Source organism: Balaenoptera acutorostrata, chromosome 10, assembly GCF_949987535.1.
Source record: "Balaenoptera acutorostrata chromosome 10, mBalAcu1.1, whole genome shotgun sequence".
Classification (NCBI taxonomy): domain Eukaryota; kingdom Metazoa; phylum Chordata; class Mammalia; order Artiodactyla; family Balaenopteridae; genus Balaenoptera; species Balaenoptera acutorostrata.
Genome location: NC_080073.1, coordinates 7,697,082 through 7,713,714, shown reverse-complemented (window position 1 = coordinate 7,713,714; position 16,633 = coordinate 7,697,082). Strand labels below are relative to the sequence as shown.

Sequence of the window (16,633 nt, the reverse complement as noted above, 5' to 3'; positions counted from 1 at the left end):
TAGGCCTTTAAATAAGTGAAGTGTCTTTGTTATTTTGCATTCTCGTGTGCCTAAGTAAACAGATTTAGAAAGCACTGAGGTATGGTTTATGGCAATTTAGGGGTTTTTTTCATTCCCAGGTTACTTTCCCTTCTTGTCATGTATTAGGAATGAGAAGTAGAAAGAGCCTAGCAACATGCATTTATAAGAACCAGATTTATTACACTCACTCTCTGGTCAGCTGTTTCAAAAAGTTACTTCTGAATTGCTTTAGTATTCAAGTTTGAGTGACGGCAGCTTTACTGAATAAAATCCGTGTGCGTGCGTTTAATAAAAAAACTCATCTATCGCATGTTACTTTGATTTATAATTAAGTTAAACAGACACTATCTATTCCTTCTCAGAAAAATTTGTTCTGATGACTAAACACTCAGCTCTGACCCTACCTTGCACTTCTCCAGATGTGTTCTTTGATAAAGGTGAATGTTCTAATCAGTGCCGTCCTACCTATTCAGTTTTTATGAGAGCATGGAGATTAAAAAGACCTGAACCTTTAAATGGCTAACTCGGAAAGAGGAAACTAGCAACCTTGAAAGTAAGAGGCAGCTGTATTCTGTACCTAAACTCGACCATGTTAACTTACTTTTGGAGCAAACCTTTTTGAGAAGGCGAAAAAAACCTTCTGGTTACATTTGATTTCTAGGGAAGTTACCCTTTACCAAATTCCCTGTGGCGTTCTTTTTGTCAGATAGCAAAACAGCTGATATGGGCCTTACTGACTTTACTTGGATCTAATTGCAGTTGATTTTGCATTTAGCAGCTGAAGTTTGATGGTAAAATTTCGTTAGAGGACGTTCTCACTGGGAGGCAGTAGATTCTAGGAATAGAATTTCATACTTTATTATAATTAACGTTTTATTGTAATTAAAGGTGAAATTAGAAGGTGGGTTGCCATCTAGAACAGCCGGGTTTAGCACTCAGTGTATTTCCTACCCCTTGCAGCGTTTTGGATAACTGTGAAATTCTATGCAAATGTAAGGTGTTTTTATTTTCTATTTTTTAAAATCAAAGATCATTTTAGTGATGCATAGTCTAAGCATAATGTTAGAATACCAGGAGGGAAAGAAAATATTATAATACATTAAGTAGCCGATCCTGTCAAAAAGTTCAGTGCATGTTTTCACTGTTTTAGTCTCATGATTTAACTAAGAAAGTTTGGCCTTTTTCATCAGTTCAAAAAACAGATTTCATCATCTCGACCATCTTTATCACCATTCTAATTGCTGTACTCTCCTATATTCTAGTATGGGGAGGTGGGGAGCCTTATTTCCATCGAAGACTATGACACAGAGAAATAGCAGAAAGGTGTCACAAGTAAAGATCAGCTTGGTTGGGGGAAGAATATTTTTGAAAGGAGGAAAGTGAGAAATGCTAAGGGAAACAGTTGAAAAGATATGTAGTAGAAGAGAAGATCATGAGGAAAGGGAAGCATCAAAAAAAAAAAGAGTGAAAGCAACATTGGGAGGGCAAGTTTAATGAACCCCTCCTTTCCAGCAGAATAACCCTTCCCTTGTCTTCCTGCCTGGAGAGCCATACCCCACTATCCATCTCACACATACTACCACCCCACCAAATAAAGTGAACACCAGTACCCCTGCTCTGCTGAAGCAGCCTCATTTCCCGCCCCAGGATGGGCCAGCCACCCAGGCCACAGCTGTCCAGAGCCTGTGATATTAGAGGCCCTCCCCTACCTTGCCCCTGAATCCTTGTCACAGCTACCACCGTCATTCTCTGCTTTTTACCCCTCATACCTTCCCATCTGAACTTACTACCCAGTTCCTGTTTCATACGGGAGTGCTGCCTCACGCAAAAGCCGCCCGAACGGTAGCCCTGTTTAGGACCAGAGACTGGAAGTGTACACATCTGCCAGGTTTTTTTTTCTTTTTTCCCTCTATTCCTCAAAGTACAGTGGATTTTAATATCAGAGAAGAACCTTAGTGGGGGTGGTCAGATCCAGTTGGATTATGTTAAGAACCATCTAGCCTATGAGCTAGAGAATCCATCAATCATAACTTCTGCAACTGTCATTCAAGAAGAACTGGCCGTCTCCCTAGCCCTGTCAGCCCCCAACACGCTAAGCAGTTTCCCTGGGTAATGGTGGCAGGCCTGAGTCACACAGGAGAATTGAGGAAATGTGACATTCAGAAGAGGGTGTGGGGTGAAGAGAAAAGCTGCCCCTAAGCCGGAGGAATGAGTGGTAGGGTGGCCCTCAATAACAAGTACTGTAGGAAATCTCATCTAACAGAGAAAGACATATACTGTAATAGTGTAAATTCTTACCAATTTAACTCTTGGTATCTGCTTGAGATGTTTACTTACAGCATGATACATAACCAGTTTATCCTTAAATGCTTTCAAAGACGCCAGGAAGCATTTTAACAAGTCATTCTGTCCATCGAGATGAATTCTGCATTTGAACATTTCCCTTGTGCCTTCTTACCCTTCTCCCTGCCCCACCCCCACCCCCCAAAATTTGTGGCTAACCATCTATGCTTGCTTTTTTTTGCTTTATTTTTTGTTTGTTTTGTTTTGCTTCTTTGAGTAGATGAATAACAAGATGCTTTTCCCTCCTCTAGAACATATCCTCCCCTGAGAGTTCCCCTGCGAATAGGCCCGAGTCCCTGTCACCCGAGGTAGTTATCACACCATCTCAATCACACTTGGAGGCTGAGAGTGAGTGTGCATGAGTGTGCTCCTGCGTGTGTGGGGAGGGCTGGGGGATCTGAGTGAATGGGGTGATGGGCTGGAGGGTGGCCGATTGGTCACTGTAAGTTGAATGAATCTTCCCATGTGTGCCTGTGGTTACTCAGAACTCTCAATGTAGATGGAGGAAAATGAAGTAGTTTGTGTGTGTGTGTGTGTGGTGGGTTTGTTTTTGTTGTTTTTGGGGAGGTGGAGGGAAGGGTATGGCTGAAGAGTTTTCTTAAAGAATAGAATCTAGAAGTCAAGTTTAAAGGAGCTGAAGATGTGGTGGGAACCTTGTTAAAGAAAGTCTAACAGTGTGTTTGTTAAATAAGGAAGGTTATATCAACAGTTGGTAGGAGCTGTTTTTTGATCTTTATTATCTTGGGCTGATAAAGAAGCAGCTTATATTGGAAAAGTTAGGCAGTGATTTATGCCTTATTCCCGGGTTAATCTGACAGCTGTTTAACTGGATGTTTTGAGCTTTGGTTGATAGATTAAGCAGCTTCTTTAGAAAGGGAGAGTCATGCCTCTCAGCTTAAGTCGGCCCATGGCTTCTGTGACTCAGGGCTCCATTCTGCAGTGGTTGGGAAATGGTTGCTATACAAATGGTATCTCTTAGAATATCAAATCCTACTGCTATGGAGATGTTAAATTCATATTTTAGTGCTAGAGTTTCTTAACTGTTAAAAGATTTGGACAAACGTAGTAATGATTAACTCCATGAATCCACATGGAGCCTTTTTCCTCTTAAAGAGAAAGTTATAGTCTCTCATAACCTTTCAGAAATTAACTAAACTGTTAACCCCACACCCTTCCAGTAAAAAGTTAGTGCTAAACTCAGTGACAGGTGACCAAATTCTGAATCAGTAGGATTTTATAGATCAATGTGAAACTGAAGAAGATTGTATTCTAGTGTACAGAGGTCTTCTGGGTGTTTTTTACTCTATTTTGTAAGGAATGTAAAGCTCTCCCTCAGTTGCTAAAGATTCTAAGATAGCATAATTGGGAGGCTGACATGGTGTGTCATCTGGGTTTCTGGTACTGTTCTTTCTAGAGAGTTAGCTATAGCTGACATAGTGGCAGAAAATCTTGATGTTAGGAGGTAATGATTACCAAGTAGATGGGTTTATTTTTGGTACGTTTCAGCATTTCAGATGCTCTACAGTGATGAGCATTAGTGGTCTTGTGATATGTTAACATACATTAGAGGATGCAAAAAGAAGAATTGAGTGGCCAGAAAGCTTTATGAGAAATACATACTTAATAGTGAAAGCGAGTGAAGAACTGGTTGGTTGATGTCGTTAACTAATACCATTCTTCTTCCCTGAACCAGTAACTTAAATACTTGACTTTTCGTCTACTTTCTACTTTCTTTCGCCTTTTTCCCCCCTCCCACCTTCCATCAATATTAGTTTAGAAATGAATAACACCAGAAGCCAGTTATCTTAAGACACTGTTCTCACCTCTTTGGCTCCGTGGGGCTCAGGTACATCCCTCATTGTACTGCCAGTCCCTGAGTGTAGTGCACGGTGACTCGGCAAACCTGATGAAAGGCTAAGCAGGCAAAATAGTCACATTTGGCCAGTTATCTAATTCTGACTTTCCCAGTATTCTCCTCCAGAAAGACTTTAAAACAATTTGGGGAAGGCCAGGATTCTTTGGTAATCTGGCGTGTATACACTGGTATTACATGGGACCTTTACAGATGTTAATGGCTTTCTCTCTTCTACTTTCATCCCTCTTACCTATTCTTATTCACCTGTGCCCCCTCACTTCCCTTCTTTTCTGCCCTTTGACTTTTTCCTTTCTCCCCTACCCCATGTCTCCGTTGATTTTTATTCTTTCAGCTTTGTCACCGAAAAGACCTGGACTTGACAAAAGTAGGCTACCTTGACTCCAACACTAACAGCTGTGCTGACAGACCTTCCCTGATCAGCTCGGGTCATTCTGAGCTGACTCCTCATCCCTCTGTCGGACCCACCTCTGAGACTGGCTTTACAAGCAGGAGTGGAGATGGACATCAGACCCTTGTGAGAAACTCGGACCAGACATTTCGGACAGAGTTTAACTTGATGTATGCCTACTCCCCATTGAACGCTATGCCTCGAGCAGATGGATTGTATCGAGGGTCTCCCCTAGTAGGGGATAGGAAGCCTTTACATTTGGATGGGGGCTATTGTTCCCCTGCAGAAGGGTTTCCCAGCAGATATGAGCATGGTTTTATGAAAGACCTCTCTCGTGGATCCATGTCACCTGGTGGCGAAAGGGCTTGTGAAGGAGTCCCATCTGCCCCCCAGAACCCACCACAGAGGAAAAAGGTAAGTGTTTCACATTTTATAGGCCCTTTTGAAGAACTTTAACTGAATAATTCAACACATATTTACTTGAGTTACCACTGTGTTTTCAGCACTGTTCTCAATGTGAGGAAAATGAAGATAAGTAAGACGGTCTCTTGGGATGTCTAGTGAAAGACTGTTTTAATATAATTTGATGAGTGCTGTAAATGTTAAGCAAATTCAAATGCCTACCATGTATGTGCCATGCACATGGCTAGGCAATTCAAAGGATAGAGCAGTGAGAAAGAATAATGCTACTTACATGTTTTATACAGTACTTTTCACGTTCTAGGCACTGTTAAGCTCTTCTTATGCATTTAACCTCACAAGAATCCTGTAAGATGGGTAATTTCCCATTTTGTAGATGAGGAAACTAAGGCAAGTTGAGTAACTTGCCCATGGTCACACAGCTAGTATATGGAAGAGCCAGGACACTACCCAGGTCTGTCTGATTCCAGATTGCACGCTCTTACTGCCACCATGCTATATTGCCTCCTAGGTTCCGCCCTAATGGAGCTTATAGCAAGTGAGACTGAGCTTAGCAGATAATTATATTAATGATGAGAAAGGAGTTGTTCAGATGTGATGAGAACAACTTAACAGGAAACCTGACCAAGTCGGATATGTGGAGGGTACTTGAGAACAAACAAGAGGTTCGTAGCCAAGTTTGAGGGGTGGTAGAGTGCAAGGTGACAGGTCACTGATTTGGCTGATCTCAAAACAGGAAGTAGGAATCCATCAGCCAGCAAGTTGAGGGGGTGAAGATCTTGCAGAAGAGAGAGCAGAACAAGTAACTGTGACCCTCCATTGAGTGGGCAGCAGGGATGTGATGTGGTTGCAGTTGAGTGTCGCTCTGCCAGCAGGTGAATAGTGGGGACGGTCAGGAGGAGAGTACAGAGGTGGCCAGGGCCGGCTCCCAGAGAGCTGCTTTGGGGCTTGACTTGTAGGGATGCCTGATCTATCAATTACAAAGCCAAAACTGGGCTTTTTTTATGTCTGTGGTTTTCAACTAGGGGCATTTGGAAGTGCATAGGAGTATTTTGAATTGTCACAGCAACGTCCATTTACTGGTCAGAGCTAGAGGTGTTTAATGTTGTGTGTGTGTGACAGTCTCACATAATTGCAAAATGTCTGTGATACTCTTGTTCAAATGTAGCCTAGTGGCTTTTTGTCTTTGCATTACAGTGAAATACGTTACCAGAATTTATTAACCCCTTTCCATGATTGTGTATGGAAAATGCATACACAAAATTGTCTTACTTTGTGTTTTTGTTATATTTTACATTTGAACAGAAAAATGAGAGCCCTAAGTGGATAAAAGAAGGAGAAAACACTGGCAGATAATTTGTAATAAAATAGCATTGCGGGGAAAATTCCCTGGCGGTCCGGTGGTTAGGACACCGTGCTTTCACTACGGATCGAACCCTGGTTGGGGAACTAAGATCCCACATGCTGCGAGGCGCAGCCAAAAAAAAAAAAATAGCACTGGGTTTAGAATATTGTTGCATGAACAGCACTGACTAGCAGGAACAAAAGTGGAAACAGTCTTTGGATTTCTGGTTTCATTTATTATGTGCAAAAGTGATTGAAATCATGATCTGTTATTTCAGAAATATTGTTGAGCACCTGCTGTCAACCAAGTTCTGCACTGTATGTTAAAGATAAAAAGCCAAATAAACTTGGTCTTTGCCCTTGTAGAACATGACAGTTTACAGGCATACAAGACATTGTAATAGGTCGACAGGCAGTGTAAGCACGGTGTGCTTGTAACAGCAGAGAGGAGGTGTACTAGGCAGGGCAGGGAGCAGGGGTTTGTTGTGGCAGTCAGGAAAGAATAAGGCAGAGGAATGGCAGATCGAGGAGAAGTTTCCAAGTACAGGCTTTCTAGAGCCGGCTTGCTAAAGTATAAACAGGAAATCATTTCCTTTCTCCTTTTACACTAGTTTCTCTATGTGTAAAACAGTAACAGTAATAAATCCCTGGGTATGTCTTGAAAAATTGAGCACATTTAAAAACACTGAAGCATTGGCTTTTTCTTTTTGGTTTTGTGTGTGTGTGTGTGTTTTGTTTTGTTTTGTTTTTAAACAACTAACTCTAGGGATTTCTGGGGAGTGAGGAAGGTCTATCAGAATCACCTAGGAGACATTTTCAAACTACGCAAACTCCCAGCTCTTCACCTTCCCTTTTCTAGGTGCTACCGTTGTTACAAATAGCTATGATAGCACACTTTTGTTGAAGGGAACCGTAATCTCACAGGGTTTTCTGAAGGCAGAATAAAGGTTGAGGTCTACTGGTGAATACCATTTTTCAAAAATGCCATCTCCTAGTGTATTCTCTTTTCCTTACCAGTTTCTGACTGATTTAAATAAGTAGCTGTGCTCAGGTCTCTCTCACACTTGGAAAAGTCACCTGTTGGTGCCTGCTTTGTTTGCATGGCTTGCTAGCAGTTTACTAGGGTTCCATCTTCTTTCCCCATTGCTAGTGATCCACTAATGATGTCTAGCTAGGGTCCTATTTCTTCTTTCCTTCCTAGGTATCCCTGCTGGAGTACCGCAAACGGAAACAAGAAGCCAAGGAAAATTCTGCTGGTGGGGGAGGTGACTCTACACAGAGCAAAAGCAAGTCTGCAGGAGCTGGGCAAGGCAGCAGTAACTCACTTTCTGACACTGGTGCCCATGGTGTGCAGGGATCCTCAGCCCGAACCCCATCTTCCCCTCACAAAAAGTTCTCCCCGTCTCATTCCTCTATGTCTCATTTGGAGGCAGTAAGCCCATCGGATTCCAGAGGCACTTCATCTCACTGCAGACCTCAAGAGAGTATCAGCAGTAGGTGGTAAGTTTATGTTTGATGCTTTAATGATTAAATTCAGGAGGGAAGTAAACATCTAGGCTCTTTACCTAAGATGTATGGAAACACTTATCTGAGAAAGCCAGCCAACAGTGCTATCTACCCTATTCAGCTGATTTAATAGTATCAGCCACAATCCACCAGCCCTACAGAAGCAAAGAATTGCCACCGAGCCTGCAAAACAACATGTTGGATGGCATATAGCTGTGGACACAGTGGAGTTATTTTTTTCGCTGGGCACTAACACTGCCTCTTCTGTTTTCTCATTTCGTGTGAAAGGTAAGTCAGGATTTGAGCTCAGTTCCCCTTAAATTAACAGATATCTCAGTTCCACACGGCTAGCATATACAGAGAGATATGACACGTTCTGAAAGGATTTGTCTGGTTTAGGGGACACTGCAAATAAATAATACTAATGTCAGGTACTGAGTATCAAATGAGTGAAATAAAGAATGAGGCATTTTAGGGATCTTGAACTGAAGAAATGAGGTCTGAGAAAGGAGAGACATGGCTCAAGGGAGTAAGGTTCATTAATCTGTGAAACATTAAACTACTACCACGTGCCAGTCACATGAGTTCACAGAAGAGAAAATTAGCATTTCAAGATGGAGGTTAAAAGAAGTAGACGGCTTCAAATCCCCCTTTTCCTCAATTGCTTTTTTTCTTTAAAAGTGTTTATTCTTAGGTGCCTGACATAGTTTGAGGCAGAGAAAATACCTTGTTTTAAATTGGTCCTGAAGAAAATAATGTTTAAAAAGAGGGTGTTCTAAGAGAATACGTTGTACAGTTTTTTGTCAGAGCTTTGTTTGTTCCAGACTCTTATTTCTAAAGTCCTGTGGCATAAACCTACACACCCTATTGCCTTCACAGGATGGTTCCCACATCAGTAGAACGACTCCGAGAAGGAGGGAGCATCCCCAAGGTCCTCCGAAGCAGTGTGAGGGTGGCCCAGAAAGGAGAGCCTTCTCCCACGTGGGAGAGTAACATCACAGAAAAAGACTCAGGTGAGCCTGTGGCCTTCTGCCAACCAGGTACAGGGACACGAGCCAGGCTCTACACAATGCACACCAAATGCTGGGCTGAGGTGCGTCCATTTCTTAGGCAGTTGGGCTCCCGTTTATGCAGAGTTCCAGCTCAGTCTTGCTTTCACTCTTTTGGGCTACAGCATTCTTAAGATCTAGCATTGCTTGCTCTTTGTCTGCTCTTTTTTCCCAAAGGATACCTTTATGTAACTCATCTCTCCAAAGCCCTGGGAATCACCTTGATGAAGGATGAAGAGAAAAAAGGAGACAGAAATCAGATCAGGCATTTAAACCACCCCATAATTAACCACTCCTTTTGCCCTTCTGGCATGCTGCACTCACCTGATTTGTCAGAAAGAGAGCGGCATGGGTTGGTGCTGGCATTGGTGACTTGAATGAACAATGGATCTCTCACACTTATTCTAAGAAAATAAGTTGATTTTGTATTACCTTCCAGACCCTGCAGATGGTGAAGGCCCAGAGACACTGAGCTCAGCACTCTCTAAAGGAGCAGCCGTTTACAGCCCTTCCAGATACAGCTACCAGGTGAGACAAGAAAGTGCTCATCTCTGGGCATAAGAATGTGTTCTGGGTTCCAAATGTTTTGTGATCCTGGCCATCCTTTGCAGTTGAGATGCCGTCTTTGCATATAGTTTCAGCAGCTTTGGAGATAAGTCATCATCTGCTCACCTTCAGGTAATAAATCATGCCAGAAAAATTAAGTGACCAAAGACAGCCATTTTACTGTCCTTGGTATCCTAAAAAGAACAAATGTTTAAGAAGATGAAGAAAAAGAAAAAGTAGGATATTTTAAATATTCACAAGCCTAAATGGCTTAAATAGGGACTTTTTCACCTCCTTATGCTTTTCCTCCCAACTCTTTCTAGCTCCTGCAGTGTGATAGTCCACGGACAGAATCACAAAGCCTCCTTCAACAGAGTTCCTCCCCCTTTAGAGGACATCCCACCCAGTCTCCGGGATACAGTTATCGAACTACTGCACTGAGACCTGGGAACCCCCCTTCTCATGGTTCTTCAGAATCCTCCCTCTCTTCCACGTCCTATTCCAGCCCTGCCCACCCTGTGTCCACAGACTCGTTGGCCCCATTTACGGGGACACCAGGGTATTATAGCAGCCAGCCACATTCTGGAAACAGCACCGGCAGCAGTCTTCCAAGGAGGAGCTGCCCTTCTAGTGCTGCTAGCCCTACCCCGCAGGGCCCCTCAGACTCGCCGACCTCAGACTCGGTTTCCCAGTCCAGCACAGGAACTCTGAGTTCCACCTCCTTTCCTCAGAACTCTAGGTCGTCATTGCCATCAGACTTCCGGACTATCAGTCTGCCCAGTGCTGGGCAGTCAGCTGCCTACCAGGCCTCCAGGGTATCTGCGGTTTCCAATTCACAGCACTACCCACATCGAGGGAGTGGGGGTGTGCACCAGTACCGGCTCCAGCCACTGCAGGGGTCGGGGGTCAAGACTCAGACAGGACTTTCCTAGGGCTTCTGGATTTGGGCAAACAGAACTTGAATGAGCCCATAGCTGCTTCCTTCCAGCTGCCTCTGGAACCTAGGCCGAGCATATTGCTGGGGGAGGGGGTACAAGGTGCCAGAGGATTGGGTCTGGTCAACAAGAAACAAGACTTGTGGTCATGACTGGCTCTGGCCTTGGAGAAAGATGTAAATCTTGTCTGAAGCAGAGACTATAAAGAAGTTTCTCCCTGCTGTTAAGGGTACATTGTTGACAAGCAAATGGTGTTTCGGTTAGTAATGGTTCTAAGTGCAATGAGTTGTGTTGAAGCCTCCGTCTCCCATCCTTGCCTGTATCCTGTAGTCACTTGTGCAGTGAGGACATCTTTTTAACTCAAAAAAAAAAAAAAAGTTTTCAAAGGAAAAAGCGGTGAAAAGAGCCAATCTCAAAGCCCCAAGCCATCTGAGTAGTGTTAGGGTTTTATGCACTTAAGAAAAAAGGTAGGTATATAAGACAACCATTCCAAAAGCAGTTATCTGGCCAAGATGTGTCCACCCAAGAATATTCCTTACCTTTATCTTAGAAACACCAAGAAAGAGGCAGGGATAGTGAAGCTTGGAGTGTGCTCTGACTGAGGGGTGCCTGGATCTCTGAGGAAGAGCTCATGGTCAACTCTTGATTATTCAGGAGCAGATTGTCCTAGTAGATTGTCTGAGCCCCCAGCTCGTACCATCCCACTCCCCTTCCCCAAGCTATTTCACAGCTCAGTAATCTATGAAGTAAGTAGGCAAAGAAAAGAGATATAACTGAGATGGGCCAATTGCATTGCTACTTATCAGCTTTTGGCAATAAATTTGATTAGGAAGGGTCCCAGGTGGTGTGGGAATTCTTTGAATTTTATTTTTTCTACTCCCAATTAATCAGGAGTTGACGATCCCCTGAGTAGGACTGCCTCCGTGATTGGGGAGCACGCACTTGTGACTGCAGGGTAAGAGTGGAAAGATACGTTTGTGGAATGGCACCGACAGGACTGCGATTGTGTGTGGCATGTCCCACGTTTCTTTGGGAGATGCTTATTTGAGAGTGGCCCAGGTGAGAGTGTTATAAAGCCACCCACACACCTAATAACACTGTTCTGGATGAGAGATGAGAGCAGACTGGCTTCTCCCCATCAGTGCATTGTGCCTGTTGTACACCCCTGCAGGAGCCCTGGAGCCAGCCAGGTGGGGTACACAATCTTTTTAAATTCCATACGGTTGCCAGCTTATTTCTTTCACTTGTTTACTGTAATATCCAGCGTGTTTTTATTTATCTAATTTTGTATTCAGTTATAACCATGGTAGGGGTAGCAGATATCTGACAGGTGTAATCCCTGGTGCTGCAGTGGACCTTACTTCTTTCTTTTGGACAAGATAATACTGTGAGTCTCCCTCCTTCCTTCCCTCCAGTTTGTTTTCTCCTTTTTTCCCTCAGCCTCTTACATCCCCTTTCTTTCTACCCTCTCCTACAACTATCATATGCACAGTCTTCTCTCTTTGTGTGTGACTGTTACAAAATTTCACTTTTTCAAAATTGAAATCAGGTGTTTGCTCAAATGAGGGGAGATTTTTTTTTTAATGCTGAGACTTCAGCAGAATACTTTTTTGTTTCCCCCACAAACCCATCAGTCTGGGAGAGCGTTGGGAGTGGAAATCATGTTGCCTGGGATGCTGGTTTCTTTGTATATTATATAAAACGTATGTAAATGTCTCTCCATTTGGGCTGGGGTTTGCATTCTCCCCTTGGCTGTTAACCGAGGGGAGAGGCCAGCGGGCAGGCGGCCCTCACCCTGCCTGGCACGTGCAGAGACCCCAGCCACTCTGTGTGGGCAGGGTGCTGTCAAGACCAGACCTCTGGGGGGGGGTGGGGGCGGGGGGGGTGGGGGGGACTCTTGGAAGGGAAGAAGTATCACTTCTTTCTCAAGTGGAGTGTTTACACCTTGCTGTAACATTTGAACTTTCACAAGAGATGTAATAATTTTGATAATAAAATTCTTAACCATAATAATCATAAGTTGAGAACTTCTTTGTCCAGTTCTGTGACCTTGCCTTGCCTGGTTTTCCTAACGCTGTCCCTACTTGAAGAGAGCAAAGATGGACCCACATTCAGGAAACTGTGCTCTTGGTGTTGTTTTGTCCATAATGGGGTCAGGAATACAGACTGATCTTCCTTCACCATTTTATGATTAAGATCAGGCTATAATCCTTTACTAAACAGCTACTGAGTGCTAGGCTATATGTAAGGTGCTGGGAATATGAAGATAAGACAGCCTCCTCCTCTGTTACTAGGTACGTTGCTTTCGATGTGATGTAAATATTAGAAGCTGAACTGTATTAAAGAAATAATCAAGTGCACCTTGTATACAACTTCACAGTTAACCAGGCTCTTCCATTTATGTCATTGGTTGCCTCATTCATCCTTAGAATATGTTAAGGTAGGTATATTATTCCCATTCTATAATTTTTTATTTGTTTCAGAGGATATAATGTGTCCAAGATTTCTCTCTTCTAAATGGCAGGCTCCAACTGACAGTCTTGGAAATTTTGCAGTTTACCCAGGAAACAAAAAGAGATAGCTAGAGATGCTTTGAAACTGACTAGAAATCACTTAACTAGCTGGAAAAGTGTATCATACCAGTTCTTGCCTTAAAAAGCAGTCTGGGCTTTTTCCGGCATCAGTTTGATGGTGCATGGTTCTCTGTTTACTAAAGGTCACCCTGAAGAAAAAAATGCACTATTGTCCAAATGGAGTAGGCCGTTTACTTTGAAACTACACTGATAATCAGTTCATCAGCACAGCCTTCATAACCTGCTATGAGGCTCAGAGACAGAAAGGTTCCTGTGCTGAAGATGAATAAAGGAAACAGCTTGGAGAAAAAGCATAGTTACTGAAGGAGATGGTGTTCCCCTATAACTTTTCCCTGCCCCTACACTCAAAACTTACTCTGAGATACAAAACCTTGGGCAACTTTATAGGAAAATTACACATCCCCATGAGCCTCAAAACACCAATAGCCACAAGACCTTCATGGTATCACGTTCTGTTCCAGAGGAAGCAATGGTGTGTCTGATGGGTCTCAGAACTCCAAACGAGCACTCACTTGGAAGTTCAGCGAGCCAATTTGAGAACAACAGTCAAACTAGAAGGGATTTGCAGTGCGTGCAAAGGTGCTTGGGTAAGTCTGAAGGGGCTGGAGCAGTCTGGGCCCAAGAAAATTCTAAACAGCAAAGCTCCCAGGACAGAGCTCCACACTGAAAAGAAACTCCTGATAGAATCCAAATTGAGCAGGAGAGGTGGAGGATCACATTAAAGTATTTTGAATGAGTGAAACTAGGATTGTCCATAAAAGTGTTAAATAACTTACCTTGTTCTTTAACTCCTGAGAGAAACAGTTGGTCATAGATTGTTCTGCTGGGGCTTCCCTGGTGGCGCAGTGGTTAAGAATCCACCTGCCAGCGCAGGGGACATGGGTTCGAGCCCTGGTCCGGGAAGATCCCACATACCGCAGAGCAACTAAGCTCGTGCACGGTAACTACTGAGCCTGTGCTCCAGAGCCCGGGAGCCACAACTACTGAAGCCCGCTCGCCTAGAGCTCATGCTCCACAACAAGAAAAGCCACCGCAATAAGAAGCCTATGCACCGTGATGAAGAGTAGCCCCCGCTCACTGCAACTAGAGAAAGCCCGCACACAGCAACAAAGACCCAACACAGCCAAAAATAATATAAATAAATAAACTTGTAAAAAAATAAATTGTTCTGCTGAATGTCAACTGCTATTGTTTGCACAGTCCATATTTTAATATTTTACACACAAAAAAAAAATGTGCTGTAAAACCTTGAAACTAGAAAAAAATCATGCCTCCCTTTATTTACCCATAAAAATGGGTAACTGAAAGTACCATAGTCAAATTCCAAACAGTTACAAGAAAGGAGCAGAATAATATCCCCACAGATAAAAGCATGCTAATGAAATAGGACAGGAAAAGGAAATAACAGGTATACAGATTGGGAAAAAAGAAATGACTGTTCACAGAGGACATAATTGTCTTATAGAAAATCCAAAAGAATTGACTCCCCCCCAAAAAATAAAAAAATGCAACTAATAAGCAGTTATAGCAGGGTTGCAAGGTATAAGGTTAATGATACAAATGTCAATTGCTTCCCTATATATGAACAACAACTGGAATTTGAAAGTTTAAACAATAACATTTGCATTAGAACCGAAAAAGTGAAATAGGTATAAATCTAACAAAATATCTAAAAGACCTATATGGGTAAAACTACAAAATTCTTGATGAAAGAAACCAAAGAACTAAATAAACAGGGATATTCCATGGCCATGAATGGGAAGACTCAATGTCAGGATGTCTGATCTCAACTTGACCTTTAGATTTGTAATCCCAATCAAAATCCCAGCAGATAGGGCTTCCTTGGTGGTGCAGTGGTTAAGAACCTGCCTGCCAATGCAGGGGACACAGGTTTGAGCCCTGGTCCAGGAAGATCCCACATGCCGCAGAGCAACTAAGCCCGTGTGCCACAACTACTGAGCCTGCACTCTAGAGTCTGCGAGCCACAACTACTGAGCACACGTGCCACAACTACTGAAGCCCACACGCCTAGAGCCCGTGCTCTGCAACAAGCCACCGTAGTGAGAAGCCTGCCCACCGCAACGAAGAGCAGCCCTCGCTAGACGCAACTAGAGAAAGCCTGCGCGCAGCAACAAAGACCCAACACAGCCAAAAATAAATAAATAAAATAAAATCCCAGCAGGTTATTTTGTGGATATCAACAAAATTATTCTAAAGTTTATAGGCAGAGGAAAAAGACCCAGAATAGCCAACACAGTGTTAAAAGGGAAGAATGAAGTCAGCCGGCCTTTGAGACTTACTATAAAGCTACAGTAATCAAAACAGCATGGTATTGGAATAAAAATAGACAAATAGTTTGATAGAGCACCCGGAAACAAACCCACACAAATACAGTCAACTGATATTTGACAAACAAGGGCAATACAGTGGAGAAAAGATAGTCTTCAACAAATGGAGCTGGAACAATCGGACATCCACGTGCAAAAAATGAATCTAGACACAGACCTTAAACACTCTTCACAGGACTTCCCTGGTGGTGCAGTGGTTAAGAATCTGCCTGCCAATGCAGGGGACACAGGTTCGAGCCCTGGTCCGGGAAGATCCCACATGCCCATGGAGCAAGTAAGCCCGTGTGCCACAACTACTGATCCTGCGCTCTAGAGCCCGAGAGCCACAACTACTGAGCCTGCATGCCACAACTACTGAAGTCCTCACACCGCATCGAACAGTAGCCCCTGCTCGACGCAACCAGAGGAAGCCTGCGTTCAGCAACGAAGACCCAATGCAGCCAAATAAATAAACAATTTTTTTTTTTAAATGAATCCGCCTGCCAGTGCAGGGGACACGGGTTCAAGTTCTGGTCCGGGAAGACCCCACATGCCACGGAGCAACTAAGCTGGTGTGCCACAACTACTGAGCCTGCGCTCTGGAGACCACGAGCCACAACTACTGAAGCCCACACACCTAGAGCCCATGCTTCGAACAAGAGAAGCCACCACAGTGAGACGCCCACGCACCGCAACAAAGAGTAGCTCTCACTCGCTGCAACTAGAGAAAGCCCGTGCACAGCAACGAAGACCCAACACAGCCATAAATAAATAAATAAATTTAAGGAAAAAAGCAAACAAACAACTCTTCACAAAAACTAACTCAATGTATCACAGACCTAAATGCAAAACTATACCTAGACAATAACAGAAAATCTAGAAAACCTTGGGTTTGGCGATAACTTTTTAGATTCAACACCAAAACAACCATCCATGAAAGAAATAATTGGTAAGCTGGACTTGATTAAAATTAACATCTGTTCTGCAAAAGACACTAACAGAGTGAGAAGACAAGCCACATACTGGGAGAAAATACTTGCAAAAGACATCTCTAATAAGGGACTGTTACCCAACATACAAAGAGCTCTTAAAACTCAACAAGTAAACAGACAACGTAAAGCAATCTTAAGATTTAGTGCAATCCTTACCAAAATTCCAATGGCATATTTCACAGAAATAGAGCAAACAATCCTCAAATATATGTGGAACCACAAAAGACCCTGAATAGCCAAAGCAATCCTGAGAAAGAACAAAGCTGGAGGCAGGCATCATGCTTTCTGATTT

At 43.2% G+C, this 16,633-nt stretch overlaps 1 protein-coding gene across 18 annotated transcripts in view; it reads left to right on the top strand.

The window, feature by feature from the left end:
- Window positions 1-12,287, top strand: part of SETD5 (SET domain containing 5) — an 81,323-nt gene extending 69,036 nt beyond the window's left edge. For 12 of the 18 annotated variants that reach the window (XM_007192506.2, XM_007192505.2, XM_057554586.1 and 9 more), the window contains 6 exons: window positions 2,616-2,672; window positions 4,572-5,042; window positions 7,594-7,892; window positions 8,778-8,911; window positions 9,387-9,475; window positions 9,817-12,287. In XM_007192506.2, the coding sequence (XP_007192568.1) occupies window positions 2,616-2,672; window positions 4,572-5,042; window positions 7,594-7,892; window positions 8,778-8,911; window positions 9,387-9,475; window positions 9,817-10,425 (1,659 nt within the window). In that variant the 3' untranslated portion in view covers window positions 10,426-12,287. Of the gene's footprint in view, window positions 1-2,615; window positions 2,673-4,571; window positions 5,043-7,593; window positions 7,893-8,777; window positions 8,912-9,386; window positions 9,476-9,558; window positions 9,626-9,816 lie in introns of all 18 variants that reach the window. The other 6 variants (XM_007192514.2, XM_007192511.2, XM_057554589.1 and 3 more) reach the window with 2 other exon arrangements.
- The last annotated feature ends 4,346 nt before the right edge of the window (window positions 12,288-16,633 follow it).